Consider the following 17,542-nt stretch of genomic DNA (forward strand, 5'->3'; position numbering starts at 1 on the left):
TCTCTTTCACCGCAGAGTGATTTATTATGAAATGAGACTCTTGATATGATAAAACTTTACAACAGGGTTATTCAGTGTTCACAGTCCTACGGAACAGTGATTTAGCCGATTTAACTCTTTTGGTATGTGAATACTTGAAAATGAAGAAGCTGGGCCAAGGCGAATCTAAAACTAAAAGTGAAGATGTGTTCAGCATATTTTGTAATGGTTTCAGTTAAGAAAAAAGGATGACATTTACTTTGTGTGAATTATGGTATAAAATTGGTCTGGACATAAAAAGGCTGACAATTCTTCTTCATTTATTTAACTACTATATTAATGTATGTTATGTTTTGAAAGGCCCCTATAAGCTTTATAATGGTTATAACAACTACAAGGTTGAATTTGAATTTCATTGATTTTACCAGGTCTCTCTGAAATACCTGTATTTTGAAAAAAACTTCATCCTTTAAACAATTTAAAACACCAAGCAGCAGAAAAGAAAAACTGCCTACAAGTTGTGTGGGTCATTGCTAAACCACAGCCAGCTGTCACATACCTAAATGCTGGTAAATCACAGAGTTCTTGGAATATGGATTTACATTTTTAAAATATTCATTATATACAGACATAGATGCAGCAGAAATTTCTTAAAGAATATAACAATGACTACGGACAATAATCAGTAGTACATCGAACATCAAAATTCATGCTGTATTATTTAATATGTAAACCCCATAATCCTGATAAAATTTGTGCCTGGGGCATTTATATTTTTGCTAGGTGTGGATTAACTTTACTGTTGCCTGGGGTATTTTGCAATAGAGACAATGTCCTATTTTGCTGTAGTTGTTATGTACAGACTTGACATTTAATATGGAATATTTCAGTTTAAATGTATGCCTAAGGATAAAACATATAGTACCCGTTAATGACTACCTTGTCTGTAGCACTCTTGCATTATGCTTTATACTATAATATCATTGGGTAGTGCTCTATGGGCTCGTCCTAGTATGACTCTGACAGGTTCTGTTAAAAAATCTCCATATATCAGTAACGCTTGCTTAGATGATATTGAAATTTTGCATACGAGCAGCCAGTCAACGGTGTGTGAATGCTTTGAGCGGAACAGTGTGTCAGAGTGTGTCGTTGTTGTATGCGCCAGAATGGAAACGGACATTGCCAGACAGATTACTGTGTTATCAAAGCTTCTGTCTCAAAATTTATTTACTAGATGCAATGTCATGTCAATGTCATCATAACGTACTTATACCCACACGATATATATACTGACAGTCAATGAAAACGCATCAGAAAACTTTCTTGTACTTTTTTTTTTTACCGAGAATCGATTTCAACCATATAAACGAGTACAAATGCACTTGTTTGGTCATAAGAGTGTGGGCTGACCACTATTTCATATTTCACACGAAAACTGTTATTTTCTAAATGTGCCAAAGGAACTTAAAATATTATTTCATAAATAAATGATGCGTTTTAATTGACCCTCAGTATATATTGCACGTGTAAGATGAAGTCGACCGCAAGTAGAAGCAACTCGTACATTATTAAACTGCTGTCATAAAAACACTTAAACTTTACTGTATTTTACTAACATTAAGATAATAATTCTATTTCCAATTTCTATTTCTAAAATCATTTTAACCAATAGTTTATATGTATACTCATTTTGTGATTATATGTTATATTAAGTTCATTGCATCTAAAAATGTTTGACCTTGCGTGTGATCAGAGCACGCTACCTGCATTGAATCAATTTTAAAAATATATATATATATTTATTTAATTTGGAATAATTAAAAGGTCCATTCAACGTTTTTTTTTTTTTTTTTTAATTATTAAAAGTAAGTGAGCAAAAGAATTGTCTAAATGGAACTTTACTAACATCAATCAGAATAATAATTAATACAGGTAGATTTTTCTGTTCTCCCAAGAACAAACTGGCTAAATTTTAAACCTTCATTATTGTCGCTGGCGGCACCATCTCACCTCCAATCGATCTAGTTTATATTTACTAGAGTGGGAAATCTGCAGCATATCGGGAAGCGAGTACGATGCCTAACGTCTTAGAAAATGTATTGAATGTTTGTTTTAAATTGACTAAACAAATACATGTAGCTTGCGGCTACTTTCATAGTGCTGCTGACTTTAAAAATTGAAAAGCCTTCGTCACGTCTCTTGGCGCAGGTCGTTATTTTTAGTTGTTTGATGTTTTTTTCTTATATTTTAACCATTAAAAAAATCCTCGATTCATTTTCCTCCAATATAAGCAAGACATTATGGTAACAGGGCACAGTCAAACGTTTTACGCGAAACACGGCAAAACTGCATTTCCAGTTTCTAATTGCCAAAATCGTTCTTCAAAAGACCAACCCCCCCGCACCCAGCCCGAATTTGTACTCCCTTGGTCAAAAAGATTGACCCACCTCTAATTACATGTCTTTTTAATGACAAATGGTCACTTCACAGGTGTCAATTATTGTGCCTTTCATTCTAGTTACCATATCTAATTTTATCAACGATACAGAAAATACAAAATAGCGGTGAAGATATCCATATTTAATACCACTTATTCACAGGTAAAGAAATGTCCATGAAATTGAAACACGCCACCAAATGCTACCAAATTTACTCACAGTTAGCATAAAAGTTCACATGCCTTATATCGCGAGTGTCCACCGCGTACTACAATTATCTCACTCAGCAGACGAGAACTGTGAGCAAGTGTGTTGTTGTGATGAGGCTTTAAGTATCCCTGAAGTCACCTCTTGCAAATGGTGTGAGCTATCATTGAGTCTTTTCAGAAACACTCCGCCATCTTAACACGAATAAAAAACATTGAACAATTACACATCTTTTCTTCACACATCTTTTTAAAATTTCCGATAAATTATATAAATATTTTGTGATTGAAACCCGACAGCCCATCCTTTTGGTAACCTTAAAGACTACCGTCACTATCTTACCCGTACATACATTATTTTTTTATGTTTTAACATAAGCTTGTCTAATGATAACTTAAATTTAAAATACATCAGATAAAGCAATAGATATATAATATAGAACCCGTTTCTTCAAACTAAGATTTCTTTAAAACAAATAATCTAAAGTTGATCGCCCGCCACTATCTAACCCGTCCATACCAAGAGTCAATTCAAACATTGGTGTTCCATCTTCGATAATTTCAGCCATATTGATGTGTCGTCTGCCACTTTCCTTAGCGGGAACTCTCAATATTGCTATATTATATGGGTACACATTCAATGACGGGGTCAGGTCTTTTGCTATACCTGGTATCACTTTTTGACCAGCTACTGTTTCCAAAACCGGGGGCCAGCTGACTTTTTTCCCAAAACACGATCGCCAAATACGAATACTGAACAGAAGCGAGTCTGTGGTAGGTTTTAATGTTTCTGAATATTCCTTTATGTTCACTAAACTGTTGACCAATATTTTGGTCTTGTTAGACTTTCCCATGTAGAACAACGTGGTCACAGCAATGGCATTGAAGTCGCCATCTTGGTTGGAGAGCCAGCAAAGGAACTGTCCTAACTGGTCGGGGTGACCTAAACCGCCCCCAGGAACGTGGAACCATTCATTGCTATACATCAGAACGTTCCATTCTGTCACACGGCTGTCCAGATTTCTAGCAACTGATGAGTCCACCATGTCTGGTATTTGCTTTACATTATCATAACGCTGAACTACAACACCCTCTTTGTTTAATTTTTCTAGATTTTGAGAGTTGTCCTTTTCATTTAAAAATAGAATAATCTTAAACCCTTGATGCTGTAAATCGTGGATTACTTCAAGCAGCAGGGTATTCTGTGTGTTGATAAGATGTACCAGGAACACGTTCACGGCAATTTTGCGCCTCTTTTCTAGATTACTTTCTTCTGTCTCCACGGATAAGTTATATTTTGCACCAAGAACAAGTAGCATTGTTGTTGGATCTGCACATTTTGTATTATGAGCACAAACCCAGCCACTGCGCAGAGGTAACATAGCGTGATTGGTACATAACTCGATCAATTCACTTTTCCGCCATTCGCGAATATGACAAGGGTTTAACGGTGGTCCATTAAGTCGCCGACTTTTTTTTTCATCAGTCTCAGACCGAGCTAAATTTTCCCTATCTGGAGTACTTAGAATCACAGCCTTGCTTATGTTTGCTGTGTGAGCCAAAATGTCCATGAAACACTCATCTGGTTTCAAAATATGTTCAATAACATCACTACTCAATACTATCGATTCCTTTAAGACAGATTCTGGTACAGGAAAGTCATGTCTGCAATTGTTTCTTCCCTCAAACTTATTCTCGATCCACGTCAGGGAGGGGAAAGACATGTTAGCAGTGCGAATGTTGTTCGCAAAATCTATACCTATGGTGCTGAAATCTCTGGATAACTTGGCTAATTTGAATCCATTTCCGCAGCCGAGGTCAACGATGTATTTGGCATGTAAGCGTCTTCCCACTTCGCCTGCAAACATGTAGATGGACATCTGCCAGGTGCTCTGAGGTGCATCTTTGTAGTATTTCACCTCTCTTCGATGGTTGTAGTGTTTTGCAATTGAGTATTCGCCCGTTTCCGTGCTGTGCTTTAGTGATTTACCTGGCACTTTGCGCCTCCAGGTTATGCAGGTGACATCGTTCAACTCATTGCGACTCCTCCTTTGAAAATATATTGATAACTTGATTTAAAATTCCCATTAACAGCATTAATCAAAACTATGTGAATTTTACATCACTGCAAAAAAAAAACATACATCTATTTGTTTTGAAATTGATACATAATAAAAAAGAAAGAAAGAAAATGTGATAATACACTATACTCTATAATTTTTAAACTAGTGCACATGCAGTTAGAAGAAATAAGAATGTACTTGGAAATCGAATTTAAGAACGGCTTTCTTCTTAAGAATTGTATTTAAAAATGTCGGTAAACACGTTGAAATTACACCCGTTACAAGATATGAAAATTAGTTCTATTGAATACTACCCACCAATATCGCAGAGAACCCGGAAAGCTGCTTTTTCTGAATCCAATCAAATAAATGATCCCAATAGCCAGTAGACAAACAGTAAAGAAAAACGATCTCCTTAATCTGGGCATGGTTCCCTCATTTGGTCAATGATATCTTTATATTCAAAATTATGGTATATAATTTCTACCACATGTGCATGTAAATACTGGTTTCCCATAAATTATTGCATATGCGCACTGGTCCTAGTTGCATTGTGGTAGCAGATTTAGAGACATAAAAATACCCTTTATTTAGTGATACAGGTATTCATGAAACATTTTACGAGTGTATTGTCTAGATGAGCACCCCAGGCTAGACAGATAACCAGAAGCAAGCCCGTACACTATTACTACCGATGCCGTGACAATACGGGGTATGCTATAGTGTTAAGGTTTGTTTCAGGCTATCTCGGAAGCTCAGGGTGCAGGTGAGGGAAAACGTGACTGGTTTGCACCTAAGATCTAATAAACGGATATTAGATCTTAGTTTTCACGTACAGTTCCGTGATGAGTGTTGTTTCTGGCTTAACTCAGGGCCATCACACGCCCTCTGATTGGCTACTACACTACCTTTGCGATATTTTCCTCATATATGCAGTGGCGGATTTAGAGGGGGGTCAGAATTTTGACTAGCTGAATCATAGTTGTAAACCGTACCAAATGGCACCGTTCGACCTCTAAAATCGGGCCCCTAACCCTAAGCCGGGGGGGGGGGGGTCGGCTTTGCATCCGTGGATGCTTTGCTGACACGTGGTGTGTCTATAACATAACACTTCACACTTTTATGTTATTGACGGATTACTTTATTTGAATAATAAGACAACTGTTACCACAGTATTAAAGATAAAATTCCACACAATTCTACGATCCATGTTGCAATTATATGAATAGCATTTTGGCAAAAAAAAACAAAACATTTACGCCATCAATTACAATGTAACTGTAATTGATTCAGCTAAAATGTTCTGTTGCACAGAAAAATACTTAAAATTTTTTGGATCAAATCATACAACTACTTTCCAATTGAGACTTAGCACATGTATAAACTTGGACAGAACCAATAAGCATGGTTCAATGTTTTCATATGATAAGAAACTAAAATTTAATATCTCATTCTAATAAAATCAATATCATAATTTTGAGATAGAAGGAAGTAATAATGATGAGTAAAATCAAATGATGCTCAGTCTATGCCAGTAAAATTTTCCTCTGAACTTTTGCTCCATCATGTTTTGCTGTGAGGGTGTCTGTTTCTGGTGTTCTGTCAGGTTGAATGTTATCCTTGTTTGGTGAAATAGCTGTAGGCTTTATAAAAGGCTCCAGTTTATCCACACCACTGGAAGGTAAAAAAATGCAGAGAAGTAAGATGTTTGTAAAAAAATAAAAAGATACAATTATCTAGTGCAAAGGCAGCATAATGCAATATTCTACATTTAAAAAAAAATACAGCTTATTTCAAATATGTTCATAAAGTTTCATGTCAAAAGATTATAAAAATGTCCCATTTAACTGATAGTATAAATCGAACTATTCAGCGTATGTTGATCAGTCTTTAAAAAAGATAAAAAAGTTTAATCAATGCATTTTCAACCGTGTACCAGGACAAAAATCATGAATACCTTTTCTTTTTATTTTCAAATTTCTGGAAGTATCTTGAGATGGTGGTTTGAGCATTCTCATTGTTGGTCTTTTTCCCTTTCGTGGTGGTCTTAGACAGGCCAGATCTTCTTGCTTTTCCTATGAGCTTAGATACTGTTCAAAAGTTAATACAAGAAAATTTAAGGTACACAAAAGTTTTTAATCTTGGTGAGTCTGCCTTCCAGTGAAAACAAAGGAAAAATGTAAGTTTGTTTATCTTTTTTTTTTAAATTCATTAATTTCTTTTTTTGTCTGCTTTTTCCAGTTAAAACTGAGCAGTCAACAAGTTAAACTTTTCTTTCAATTCACAATTCAATTCAATTCACAATTTCTTTCACATCTGCAGACATGTGCCTAGGTTTCAAAAAAAATAAATAAATAAAAAAACACAGATCATTTATTCCCCCCCCCCCCCCCCTCCCAGATGGTATTGCAGATCTTGACAAATCTCAGGAACCATCAGCATTGAATTTAAAATACTGAATTCCACGTTTCCGCAGAATAAGCTCATCTCTGCATCTGTAAGAACAGAACTTTCTGTCAAAATAATGCATTGGATAAAATGCAATGTGGAAACAGTGAGTACAGTGATACATGATGTTATGCTATTAATATTCTTCTGATATCTCACCTGAGCCAGACTTGGGGGTAGAGGAGACAGAACTACAGAGGCCCACTGAGCGACAGCTCTGGCTTTTTAACTGAAAAAGAATTCAACAACTTTGTGACATGTGTATACAAATAAAATAAATAAATAAATAAATAAATAAATAAATAAATAAATAAAGGCAAAACCATGAAATATTTCTTGTTAAATCAGTCTCATACAATTCAACCAATCCACTTAACAATTTGACACATTTCTACACTTCAACCAACGACACATCTTATTGAGATCTCACCACCCCTGCAACTATACAGAGTTATAAGCATGCAGAGATTTTGAAAGAAGCATTTTCGTGTGGTATATTACCTGGAAAATTACCTTTGATTCAGAACTCACACTGGACTGTGAGTTTGCAGCAAGACTGGCACTGATATCATCCTCATCCTGAATCAAGCCTAAAACCTCAGTTACTGTAGGATCTTTTGCTTCCTGTGATAGGTCCCTTTCCCCAAAACCTGACTTCTCTGACCAATCTGAGGCAGTATTACTTGTCTGACTGGACAGCAATTGTGACTGTGATAAACCAGGTTGACTTTGACTGTCTGTGATAGTGTCCAAGCTATAAAATAGACTAAGAGGTCCGATCTTTTCAGAAGTTTGAGATAATGAATCGATCTCGCTGGAGTCACTTTTTTCACCTAAAGTGATCTCCTCACTATTGACCACCTGTGCATCATTTACAGATTTTTCAGTCACTTTAACAGCTTTGAACTGACTCAGAGATGCTTGACTTGAGGATAATGGGACATGCTTGACATCACTTTCCTTTGGTCTTGAACTAAAACTACTGCTGAATTTATTCCACATGAAACTAGATTTCCTCACTTTGGCTTCCTGAGAATCTGCATTGCTTTCCATTTCCACTGTGGTGTTTGTTTGTAGAGTTGTTGTAATCTCCTGATTCATATTTAGTTTTTCCTGGACACTGTTTTTATGGTCTTTAACATAAGACACACTGTTAGTCATATCTGCTTTTGGATCTGAATTTGAAGATGTAGCAGTATCCTTTTCAATGCCTTGCTGCAACTCAAAATGATCAAAGACAGATTCCCTTTTCTTCTTCAGCTTTGGGGCGGTTGATTTGGTAAAAAACCTGTAAATTACAAAATTAAGTCAAATGTTTTTTTTTTTTTCCTCAGTGAGATAACAACACACAAATTCATACATCCTGGCACAAATCTATATAATTCTTGGCTGTAAATGTTTTCTATACAAATATATATTAAAATCATTCCATCAAAACATTTCCAGCTTTGATGTTTCATCATTAATGGACATGTGTAGAGATTATTTTACATGCCTCTTTGTGATTAAAATAATTCATGAAAGGCAATAAAGTAAATTTGTGATTGATTACAAATAAAGCTGAAATTCAATTTCATACCTGCTGTGGGTTTCTACTACTGGCTTTGCTGCATTGATATTAAACTTTTCTTTCTTCGGCAGCACTGTGCCAAAAACATTCTTCCTCCTTGGAGAAATGGCATCTACCTCTTCAGCTCCAACGATTTTGCTGCTTTCTTTATTATTACTAACATCAGCTAATTCTTGAACATTACTGTCATAAAGGTTTTCTTTTGTTGATATTTCGTCTGATCTTCTTTTCTTTTCCTGAGATTTTTTGTAACCATACTCCTCTGCTAGTGTTATGTCATTCTTTTCCAAATCTTCCTCTTCTTAAACAAAATAAAAGAATGAAATTTTTAGATATTTTCAATAATATTACAATGAATGATCATGTAAGATGCTGTACACTTGGCATGACAAAAATAACATTTTTTTAATTTAAATTAGTTTAAAGAATTGATACTTCTTATTAATGCAACACTTAACACAAATTGCAATGGTTTCTTAGAAAATTGTACAAGAACACCGGAAAATGCATTCAATTGTTTCTTTTTCTTTTAAAAAATACAACATAAAAACTTATTTACACCCACCTCTTTTTCTTTTCCCATGATTTTGCCTCAGATTGTCTATTCTAATAGTTTTCACTTGCACTTCAATGCCAGCAGTGCTCAACCTTTCTGTCCTAGAAGGCTCAGTTTTCAAGGTAGAAACTGAAGACTTGGCTCTGAAGTTTTTATCCCATATACTAAGACGGTGGAGCATCCCCGAGCGTTTGCCAGTGTTCTGCTCCCACATCTTGACCTTTTGGGGTGGAGGCTGGAAAATTTTTACACTCAGGAAGTTACACATGACAAACTTAAAGACTTACCTTAACCAACTTACTGAAATTTGAAAAAATAATAATAATAAATAAATGGATATTTATAATGACAACCATGAAGACCAGGGTCAGTTTCCCACCTTATAAGTATCTGGATCATAGTCATCCATTCTTTCTCCATTGTAGATGTTGATGTTTCCCAGTGCTATTTGATAAGCTCGCCCATTACAGAAGTAGCTGATTATGAGTTAAATACAACAAGAATGATGTTTTTTTTTCTGATATTTATGAAAAATATTCCGACCCTTCCACGCTCAATTCCCTCTCTTCACTAAAATTTATCAAAATTTTGATTTGAATTAGCTGAAATATAAAGCACACTATATAATTTCATCAAATAACAATAATGAAAACCAACAGAGGAATAAGAGAACAGGAGAGTTCATTTACGCCCTTATATCACCAACAAGTTTGAAGAGTCAAGGATACGCTCCAGCATACTCCAAATCCTTGGGGTTCATTCCATCAGGGAAGGGGTTAAGGGGGACCAGACGTCTCTGCAATGGGTCAAATACCACCTGGTATAAGAATGTATTTTCTGCCTGTGTAAAACCATCTATATATTCCTGGGGCACCTCTGGGGCATTCTTCAGGTAGGTGGACAGCTTCCTTAACACCTGAAGGTAAGCAATATATAAATGTGATATTATATTCTTAAAGACTGTATAAAAATAAAAATATTCATATTTAGCAACTTAGATTTGGGTTGTAGAGGGTAAATGTTGGTGACTTTTTATGACCTTATGTCCTCTTTATGCATGTTACATCTGGGCAAAGGTTTCTCATAGCACAATGAATCATTTTGAAATAAAAAAAAATTATTGTTCATTATGCATACTAGAGAATAATTTATAAAAAGGATATGAAATGCAAACTATAATGTACTCTGTCTTTATAAAATACCTTTGTCATATCTGGATTTTTTGCCTTTTTAATGATCTTGGCAGCATTTCCGAGTCCAATCCCTCGCAAGCTTGGCAAGTAATCGCAGCCAGAGAGAATGCACATGTGGCGAAACTTTTCAAAAGAGCAGAAGGAGTTTTTCAGACTTGCTGCCTCACCCAGGCGTTCCTTCTCAATCATGATTCCATTGCCATTGACATCAAGTTTGTACAACACCTGCAAGACAATGTTGATGTTAGTGTCTATGTATTACCTATTTCCGCATGCAGTAACTTAATGACAATAAAGCAAATGCATCCAAAGTGTAAAAGTTACTTTGATAGCTGCACTAAAGGCTCCCATACCCTTTCACATCCAAACAGCAGGAGATCTGAGTCCTCTGTGATGATAATCTGGGCAACTCCTATCTTGTTTAGGTAGGCAAGCTGAGAGTCCGCTTCATAGGGGGCTACAATACAGTCAACACCCTTCTCACGGCATGCCTGAAGAAAATATTTGGTACATTCTTTAAGACTTAAGATTTAATTTTGCATCAAAACATTCAGGGGTTCATGGTTAATTTTCATAAAAAATTACTTCCCATTTCTATCACATCTGACTTATTAATGACCACCATTAATTTTTTCAGTTGGGAGCCAAAGATATGCTGAGTTTAAAACTTCAACATGAGATTTTTTCTTGTCAAGAACTGTAGATACCTTCATGAGTTCCAGCGCCATCTGTGGGGTGATATCAATACAACGCTCTAGACACTGCCTTGCTTCACTCTTTTTACCTTCTCGTAGAAATTGGGCAGCTTTCTTCCTGTAGGCATCTCTTCTCCTGAAAGTTGAAAATATTGTTTAAATGTTTAATATCTATTGTGAAGGCAATAACTTGTTTTTGACATAATGAGGACTTTTGATTATTTTGAAAGAAAATAGTGTGTTGACTGAATAAAATCATTATCATTCATTATTATTGTTTATAAATAAAAAATGTTCAAGGAAATGAAATTCAAACATAAATCAAAATAGAAATGGTTATCATAATGGACAGGCCTTAATATTTGTTGCACTTTTAGTTATCTTGAAAACTAGGGGTTTTTACTTGTTTCTACATTCATATCTATATCCAACCTCATTAATATGATACAAATTTATGAAAACCAAAAAATCCAGTGACTTTACATTAAACCAGTTTCATTCCATCTTTTTGGACTCACTGGGCAATTTCTAGTACAATTTTTTCTAGCCTCTACCTCTACTAAAACTACAGATGAAAAACTGAAATTTCAAAACCAAATCAATTGGCGATGATAATAATAATAATGATAATTAACAACAGCAAATAACAAACATCACAAATACGAAAAGTATATGTCTATTATCTATCACAGTGAAGAGAGCCTAAGAAATACAGACAAAAATGGCCAGTAATGCCATTTTTATCATTTCTCATACTGCCAACACATGGTTAAAAATAAAAGGTAATCTTTACTCTCTTCTTGTCCTCTCCACTTCTTTCTTTGAAGGCAGGTGACACCCATCGAATACCAATACAGGTTTAATATCCCAGGATAGCATGGCATTCACAAACTTCATACAGTAGTACACATACCTGAAATGATAATGTAGAAAGTTATAGCATGAAATACATACATTTAATTTGGCCTACAGATATTTCCCAGTGAATGAAAGTCACATTTTATTTTAATGAGTAAAGATTAAGGTATCACACCACAGTGTATATCTGAATTATAAGCCAGTAATGGCAGTATTTGTTTTTTGAAAGCCAGCGGGGGCTAGGATTATCGAAAATTGCACTAAAGTCTGACTATATAGACTACGCGACTTACTGATCTGTCTTTTCTCCCACAGCCAGTTTTTCTGCACAAGCGAAAGCCCCCTTGTGTAGCCAACAATATGCGTCCACTGCCACTGTGCAGCCCTTGTAATCCTTCAGGTTGACTTCTCTCTGGACATCCCTTAGGAAGGGCAGAAGGCCTTGGATACCCATGTTAATTGCCCAGTTCTCTGCTTCACAATCTGTGTGTCCTATTTATCTTAGCACTATCCTTTTTTACCGAAGTTGGCAAGGTTTGCAGGAGTAGATCAATGTTTATACTGTATTTCCAATTATAATATATTGAGGTCTATATTTGTGGCGTTTTTTGCAATTCTACGATAAATATCCTTTAATGTCACATCAAAAATACATACTTCTGTAATTAGTTAAATAACAGAGAATCAGCAAGTCGTTACCTCTTGTCTTCTATCACCTTGCAGCGTTTCCATGTTGAAGCAATTATCTTTTCATTCGATCCCTCCTTCCATCTTTCGCGCGTCCACGGTGCATGCTGGGAGGTTTCGTTTACCTGCTTCAAAATATTTTGAACAAAGAGCAGTTGCGAAACAAAAATTATGCTCCTCAAACTCAAATATTACACAAAATGTATTTATTTTGTTTTTTTATGGAAAATTATCCAGACATTCCTTCAAAAAGTAATGAACTACGTTACTCTGAGATCGTGATGTGTCATGGTGGAAAGGGAAAGAATTTTTTGTTTTCGTGGCATTGCTAGACGAATTTTGTAATTGTATTTAAAACCATGGATGCATCAAATAACCAAGCCACATTTGGAAGCCCTCCGTACAATCCTGGAACTCCAGGAGAATCACAGTACATGGTGGAGAGTCCCAGTAAATATATGCCAACACACAGCGACTTTCAGTTTGTCGACGTTGGTGCTGCAGGCAGTCAAGGTAATTTTACAAGCAGGGTACTTAAACCGACAGATTTTCACTCACAATAAACGATTGGCATCTCCCCCAAATTATATGGGCTGAGTTTTAATTTTGAATTAACTGAACGGCAATGCCACCTACCCCAAACCACTAACACCAAATAATCTTGTGTAAGGATTACTGAACAGATCAGTTGCATTCTCAAGAGCGTGGCATTGCCTTACAAAGTGAATTGCTATCCCTGATTGTAATTGCAGTGTCATCATACATTCTTATAAACTGGATTTGTGATTCAACAGAAGTGGTAAAATTTTGAAAAATGACCGTGCAATGGGCCTAAACTAAACAGTCCACTATATTCCAGGTTCAGAAAATATAAGTGGTACACTAGAGAGTGGACCAGAACCAACAAGCAGCGGACATAGCTATCCCAGGAAACGTGGCCCTGCCTCCCAGTTCTTGGAGAACAAAGGTTTTGGCTGGCTCCTGGAGGAGGATGAAGATGTGGATGAGGAAGACCAAAGGCCTTTGTTGTAAGAATTTTGGAAATTAAAAGAAAAAAACTACATATTAGTTGTAAGTTAAATGTAAGCCTGTATAGTAATAAAATATACAACAAATATAAGATAATAAAAAATTTAATAATTTATTTTGATAGATAATCTGAATAATGAATATAGGTTTAATTGCTTTTTTAATAGGTAATAAAAGTTATGTGAATAATGTTAAAAACTGAAATTCACATACATGTCTTTATAATTATTTCAGAGAAGAATTGGATATTGATATCCCTGATATACTGTACAAACTACGCTGTGTTCTACTACCCGTGCCTGTTATGAAGTGGAAAGTGAACAGAGAAGTGCTGAGGGACAACCCAGACTTCTGGGGACCTTTAGTTGTTGTTCTAGTGTACTCCTTGCTGTCGCTCTATGGGCAGTTTAGGGTAAGGGCTCTTGTGCAGTTGTTTTTTCAATAATATGAGGGTAAATTATGTATTTTATTTTTTATTCAATTAATCTTTTAAAGGAGGTTATATCTATAAATAAATTTTTAACTGTTAATGCAGAATGGATGCCATAAACAACCAAAAAAAAAAAAAAAATACACAGCCAAAAAAAATTATGGCTTTTGGTGTTACCATTGGTATACTTCATGACTCATTGATTTTATTCCATTCAACAGATAAACTGACAGTATCTTTTTGAAACAATTTTTATGTACAGACACAGATGTGTCTGTACATATTGCCATCGCCTGCGTCTGTCGTCGCCGATGCCGATGCCGATGGCGATGGCGATGCCGATGCCGATGCCGATGCCGTGCACTTTCCTTGTAAACACGATAAGTGGAGGGCAGTTTTACTTTTTGGCATTATATTTACAGAGCTGGTGAATATTCATAAAACGCAGGTCAAGTTCGAAAATCAGCATGATCGGGCCATTATTGTAGAAGTTATGCTGTTTTTTCACTTTTCAGCATATTTTTCACATTTCCTCAGATTCAATTCTTAGGCATGTTAACAGTCTCATTATTAAACTAATAAGATACGTAAAAGTTTTTGTTTGACATTTCCTGCATCTTTACAACATTGTTAGTTGATTTTGTAAAAATGATGGTAAACTTGTTATCGTGTATTGTGTAATGAAGTTTCAAAAATGGAAATAAACTCATATCATTGCAGTTTGTCAGATTCAATCATTCACTATGTTCAGAATCTCAGAATGGAAGAAATTGGACATTTAACACTGCTTTATTGATATTTTTCCCATCTCATCAATTTTCTTAGTTGATCATATAAAAATGGCAGTAAACTGTTAATTTTGTTTTATGTTAAAAATTGTTAAAAATGGGAAAAAAAAACATTTCAGAACAGTGCTGTCTTATTTACATTTTGGCATTTTCAAGTTGTGACTTTGAAGTTCCATGGGCCTGAAGACCTTTGCTAGTCACATTTTCTGAATATCCATGATACTAATATTTTATTATTAAAAATTGATGGTCATTATGCTGTTAAACATTATGTAATATTGCATCAAAATTTGAAAAAAACCTACTTTGGGCACTGCTCCCATGATGACCATTTAAGAAAAACCATGTCACTTACTGTTCTCAAACAGTACAGTAAATATGTACAGATGTGTCAAAAATGTGTCTGTACATATTGCCATCACCTGCGTCTGTCTTCGCCGTCAGCGCCTTCACCGCCGTCACCAGCGCCTTGCACTTTCATTGTAAACATGATAAGTGGAAGGCAGTTTTACTTTTGGGCTTTATATTTACAGAGCTGATGAATATTAATAAAACGCAGGTCAAGTTCGAAAATTAGCATGATCGGGCCATTATTGTAGAAGTTATGCTTTTTTTTCACTTTTCAGCATATTTCACATATTGGCATTTTCAAGGTGTGACTTTGAAGTTCTACATGCTTGAAGACCCATGCTAGTCACATTTTCTGAAAATCCATGATACGTATATTTTATTATTAAAAATTGACGGTCATTATGCTGTTAACCAATATGTAATATTGCATCAGAATAGAAGAAAACAATTATGGGTGCTGCTGCCATGATGACCATTATTGGAAAACCATGTTACTTATGATTGCCAAATGTTCAAAAAAAGAAACACAGGACTAAAATGCAGCCTGGGTTGGAAAAGTAGTCTAATTGGCTTCTTTTTCTTTAAGTTATACATTTTCAAAGTGTGAACTTGAACTCCCATGGGCCTGAAGCCTTATGCTTGTTACACGTTTTACTTACATTGGTATTACCTGTTGAGCATAATTAAAATTTGATGTTGAATTTGCAGTTTAACATAATGTACTTTTGCATCAGAATTGACAGTAGCCTATTTTATGCATAGTTATTTCCTGCTTTTTGTCTGTACATTTGACAGCTTTGCTGCCTTGTTTACATTCTTTTAAATCATTTTCTTAGGCAGTAAATGAACATTGTTTTAGATAAATGGAGTGAATCAAGATTTTCCATCTAAATATCTAGACTGGACATATGACTTCACTTTTTGTTGTTTGCTTATGCTTCAGGTGATCTCCTGGATTCTCACTATATGGGTGTTTGGTTCCATGTTGGTCTTCATGTTAGCAAGGGTATTAGGAGGAGAGGTGAGTGATCAACACAGAAATAATGGTTTCTAAAAAAAGAGAACTAATTTCCCCATGATTTTAGATATTAATGAATGAAGTGAAATTGTAATTTATTTAACATAAATCAAGTACAGTGTGAACATTTTTAAAATCTTTATGAATGGGAACGTATTCAATCTGCCTTTGTGTTTCAGGTGACATACTCCCAGTGTCTGGGCATCATAGGTTATTCTCTGTTACCCCTTGTAGTGATGGGTACATTACTACCACTAGTGCATTCCTTCTATTATATTAGTATGGTGTTGAAGGTAAGCTGTATGTAATTCAGTTACACGTAGAAATTCACACTTAATCCTAGTAACATTGTAAAACACATGTATTTTCATAATAATCTTCATGCCAATAGTGTATCAATGACAGCAAGCTATAGTAATGTCACAAATGAATAAGATGATCATTGTAGTTAACTTACAAAAATATACAAATTTATAAGAAGATAAAATGAGGGTAAATATCAATTATTTTCCTCTTATATTTTCAGGTCCTAGGTGTTGTTTGGGCAACATACAGTGCAGGAACATTGCTTTGTGTGGAAGGATTGCAGCATAAAAAGCCTTTACTTCTCTATCCCGTCTTTTTGCTGTACATCTACTTCTTTTCATTATACACTGGAGCTTAAGATGAACTACAACATTTCAGCCGACTTGTGTTCAATCTCAGCAGTCACACCAGATATAGCTACAGACCATCATGTTAGTTCCTCTTGGTAAAGTTGAAGTGTACATGGATCTACTTCCAAGTAACCATAACTTGGCCTATAGATCCTTGTCACCAGCTGTATACAGGGAGAATGTCTGGCAACAAGGTTTTCAACCCCTGTTGAGCATGGCAAAATGCCGACATAAGATGGAAAAGTGCCATGTACATGTTGACTTCAATTGGAATCGTGGGGACAGTACATGCAACCTCTACTCTCTTTGCTCTCCAAAATACTTTGGCAGGCTATTCTCATGTGAGAATACATTGTAGAGTTAAATGTTTTTCCTGTACTCTATCTGTGATGGAAATGAGAAGTAACTTAAGATCTGTAAATATCCTTGACATGTTAAGTCAAGTAATATTTTGTAAATTGTCTGGACCTTCGTCCCCTGTGAGAAATTTGGAGATGGCATGAAATTTTGTAAATACATCAGACTATGTGATATGTACTATTATTAAAATATTCTAAATTACTAATTTAATAATGAC

General features: G+C 35.3%; 3 protein-coding genes across 5 annotated transcripts; 1 reads left to right on the forward strand and 2 right to left on the reverse strand.

Annotated features, from left to right (window-relative positions):
* Nucleotides 1-2,929: 2,929 nt before the first annotated feature.
* On the reverse strand, nt 2,930-5,148 carry LOC147763760 (uncharacterized). The gene is made up of 2 exons (XM_087003409.1): nt 5,005-5,148; nt 2,930-4,672 (listed from the first exon to the last, which is right to left on the reverse strand). The coding sequence occupies exons 1-2, from the start codon at nt 5,112-5,114 to the stop codon at nt 3,091-3,093; spliced, it is 1,692 nt and encodes a 563-aa protein (XP_086859535.1). The 5' UTR covers nt 5,115-5,148; the 3' UTR covers nt 2,930-3,090.
* A 656-nt stretch (nt 5,149-5,804) lies between these two features.
* On the reverse strand, nt 5,805-12,773 carry LOC106161808 (exonuclease 1-like). 3 transcript variants are annotated; one of them, XM_087003411.1, is made up of 13 exons: nt 12,300-12,773; nt 11,942-12,061; nt 11,161-11,284; nt 10,807-10,944; nt 10,463-10,678; nt 9,989-10,176; nt 9,640-9,736; nt 9,270-9,495; nt 8,714-9,002; nt 7,636-8,422; nt 7,294-7,363; nt 6,644-6,776; nt 5,805-6,360 (listed from the first exon to the last, which is right to left on the reverse strand). In XM_087003411.1, the coding sequence occupies exons 1-13, from the start codon at nt 12,458-12,460 to the stop codon at nt 6,213-6,215; spliced, it is 2,697 nt and encodes an 898-aa protein (XP_086859537.1). In that variant the 5' UTR covers nt 12,461-12,773; the 3' UTR covers nt 5,805-6,212. The 3 variants fall into 3 exon arrangements, with proteins under 3 accessions (XP_086859537.1, XP_086859536.1, XP_086859539.1); XM_087003410.1 differs by having other exon boundaries at nt 8,714-9,005; nt 12,300-12,771; XM_087003413.1 differs by having other exon boundaries at nt 7,648-8,422; nt 8,714-9,005; nt 12,300-12,770.
* A 166-nt stretch (nt 12,774-12,939) lies between these two features.
* Nucleotides 12,940-17,541, forward strand: LOC106161845 (protein YIPF4). The gene is made up of 6 exons (XM_013538911.2): nt 12,940-13,206; nt 13,553-13,721; nt 13,957-14,134; nt 16,235-16,312; nt 16,489-16,602; nt 16,836-17,541. The coding sequence occupies exons 1-6, from the start codon at nt 13,053-13,055 to the stop codon at nt 16,971-16,973; spliced, it is 831 nt and encodes a 276-aa protein (XP_013394365.1). The 5' UTR covers nt 12,940-13,052; the 3' UTR covers nt 16,974-17,541.
* The last annotated feature ends 1 nt before the right edge of the window (nt 17,542 follows it).

Source organism: Lingula anatina, chromosome 2, assembly GCF_051362555.1.
Source record: "Lingula anatina isolate TDL-2025a chromosome 2, LinAna3.0, whole genome shotgun sequence".
Classification (NCBI taxonomy): domain Eukaryota; kingdom Metazoa; phylum Brachiopoda; class Lingulata; order Lingulida; family Lingulidae; genus Lingula; species Lingula anatina.

What these genes read in the sequence shown, in the direction of transcription:
- LOC106161808 (XM_087003410.1), bottom strand. Translation starts at nt 12,460, where the DNA reads ATGGGTATCCAAGGCCTTCTGCCCTTCCTAAGGGATGTCCAGAGAGAA. An exon ending in TGCTGTTTGGATGTGAAAGG is followed by an intron (nt 10,679 to 10,806) that starts GTATGGGAGCCT and finishes ATTGTCTTGCAG; the next exon opens with GTGTTGTACAAACTTGATGT. An exon ending in TCATGGGAAAAGAAAAAGAG is followed by an intron (nt 9,006 to 9,269) that starts GTGGGTGTAAAT and finishes ATTTTGTTTAAG; the next exon opens with AAGAGGAAGATTTGGAAAAG.
- LOC147763760 (XM_087003409.1), bottom strand. Translation starts at nt 5,114, where the DNA reads ATGCCCAGATTAAGGAGATCGTTTTTCTTTACTGTTTGTCTACTGGCT. An exon ending in CCGGGTTCTCTGCGATATTG is followed by an intron (nt 4,673 to 5,004) that starts GTGGGTAGTATT and finishes ATATTTTCAAAG; the next exon opens with GAGGAGTCGCAATGAGTTGA.
- LOC106161845 (XM_013538911.2), top strand. Translation starts at nt 13,053, where the DNA reads ATGGATGCATCAAATAACCAAGCCACATTTGGAAGCCCTCCGTACAAT. An exon ending in TGGTGCTGCAGGCAGTCAAG is followed by an intron (nt 13,207 to 13,552) that starts GTAATTTTACAA and finishes ACTATATTCCAG; the next exon opens with GTTCAGAAAATATAAGTGGT. An exon ending in GAAGACCAAAGGCCTTTGTT is followed by an intron (nt 13,722 to 13,956) that starts GTAAGAATTTTG and finishes TAATTATTTCAG; the next exon opens with AGAAGAATTGGATATTGATA.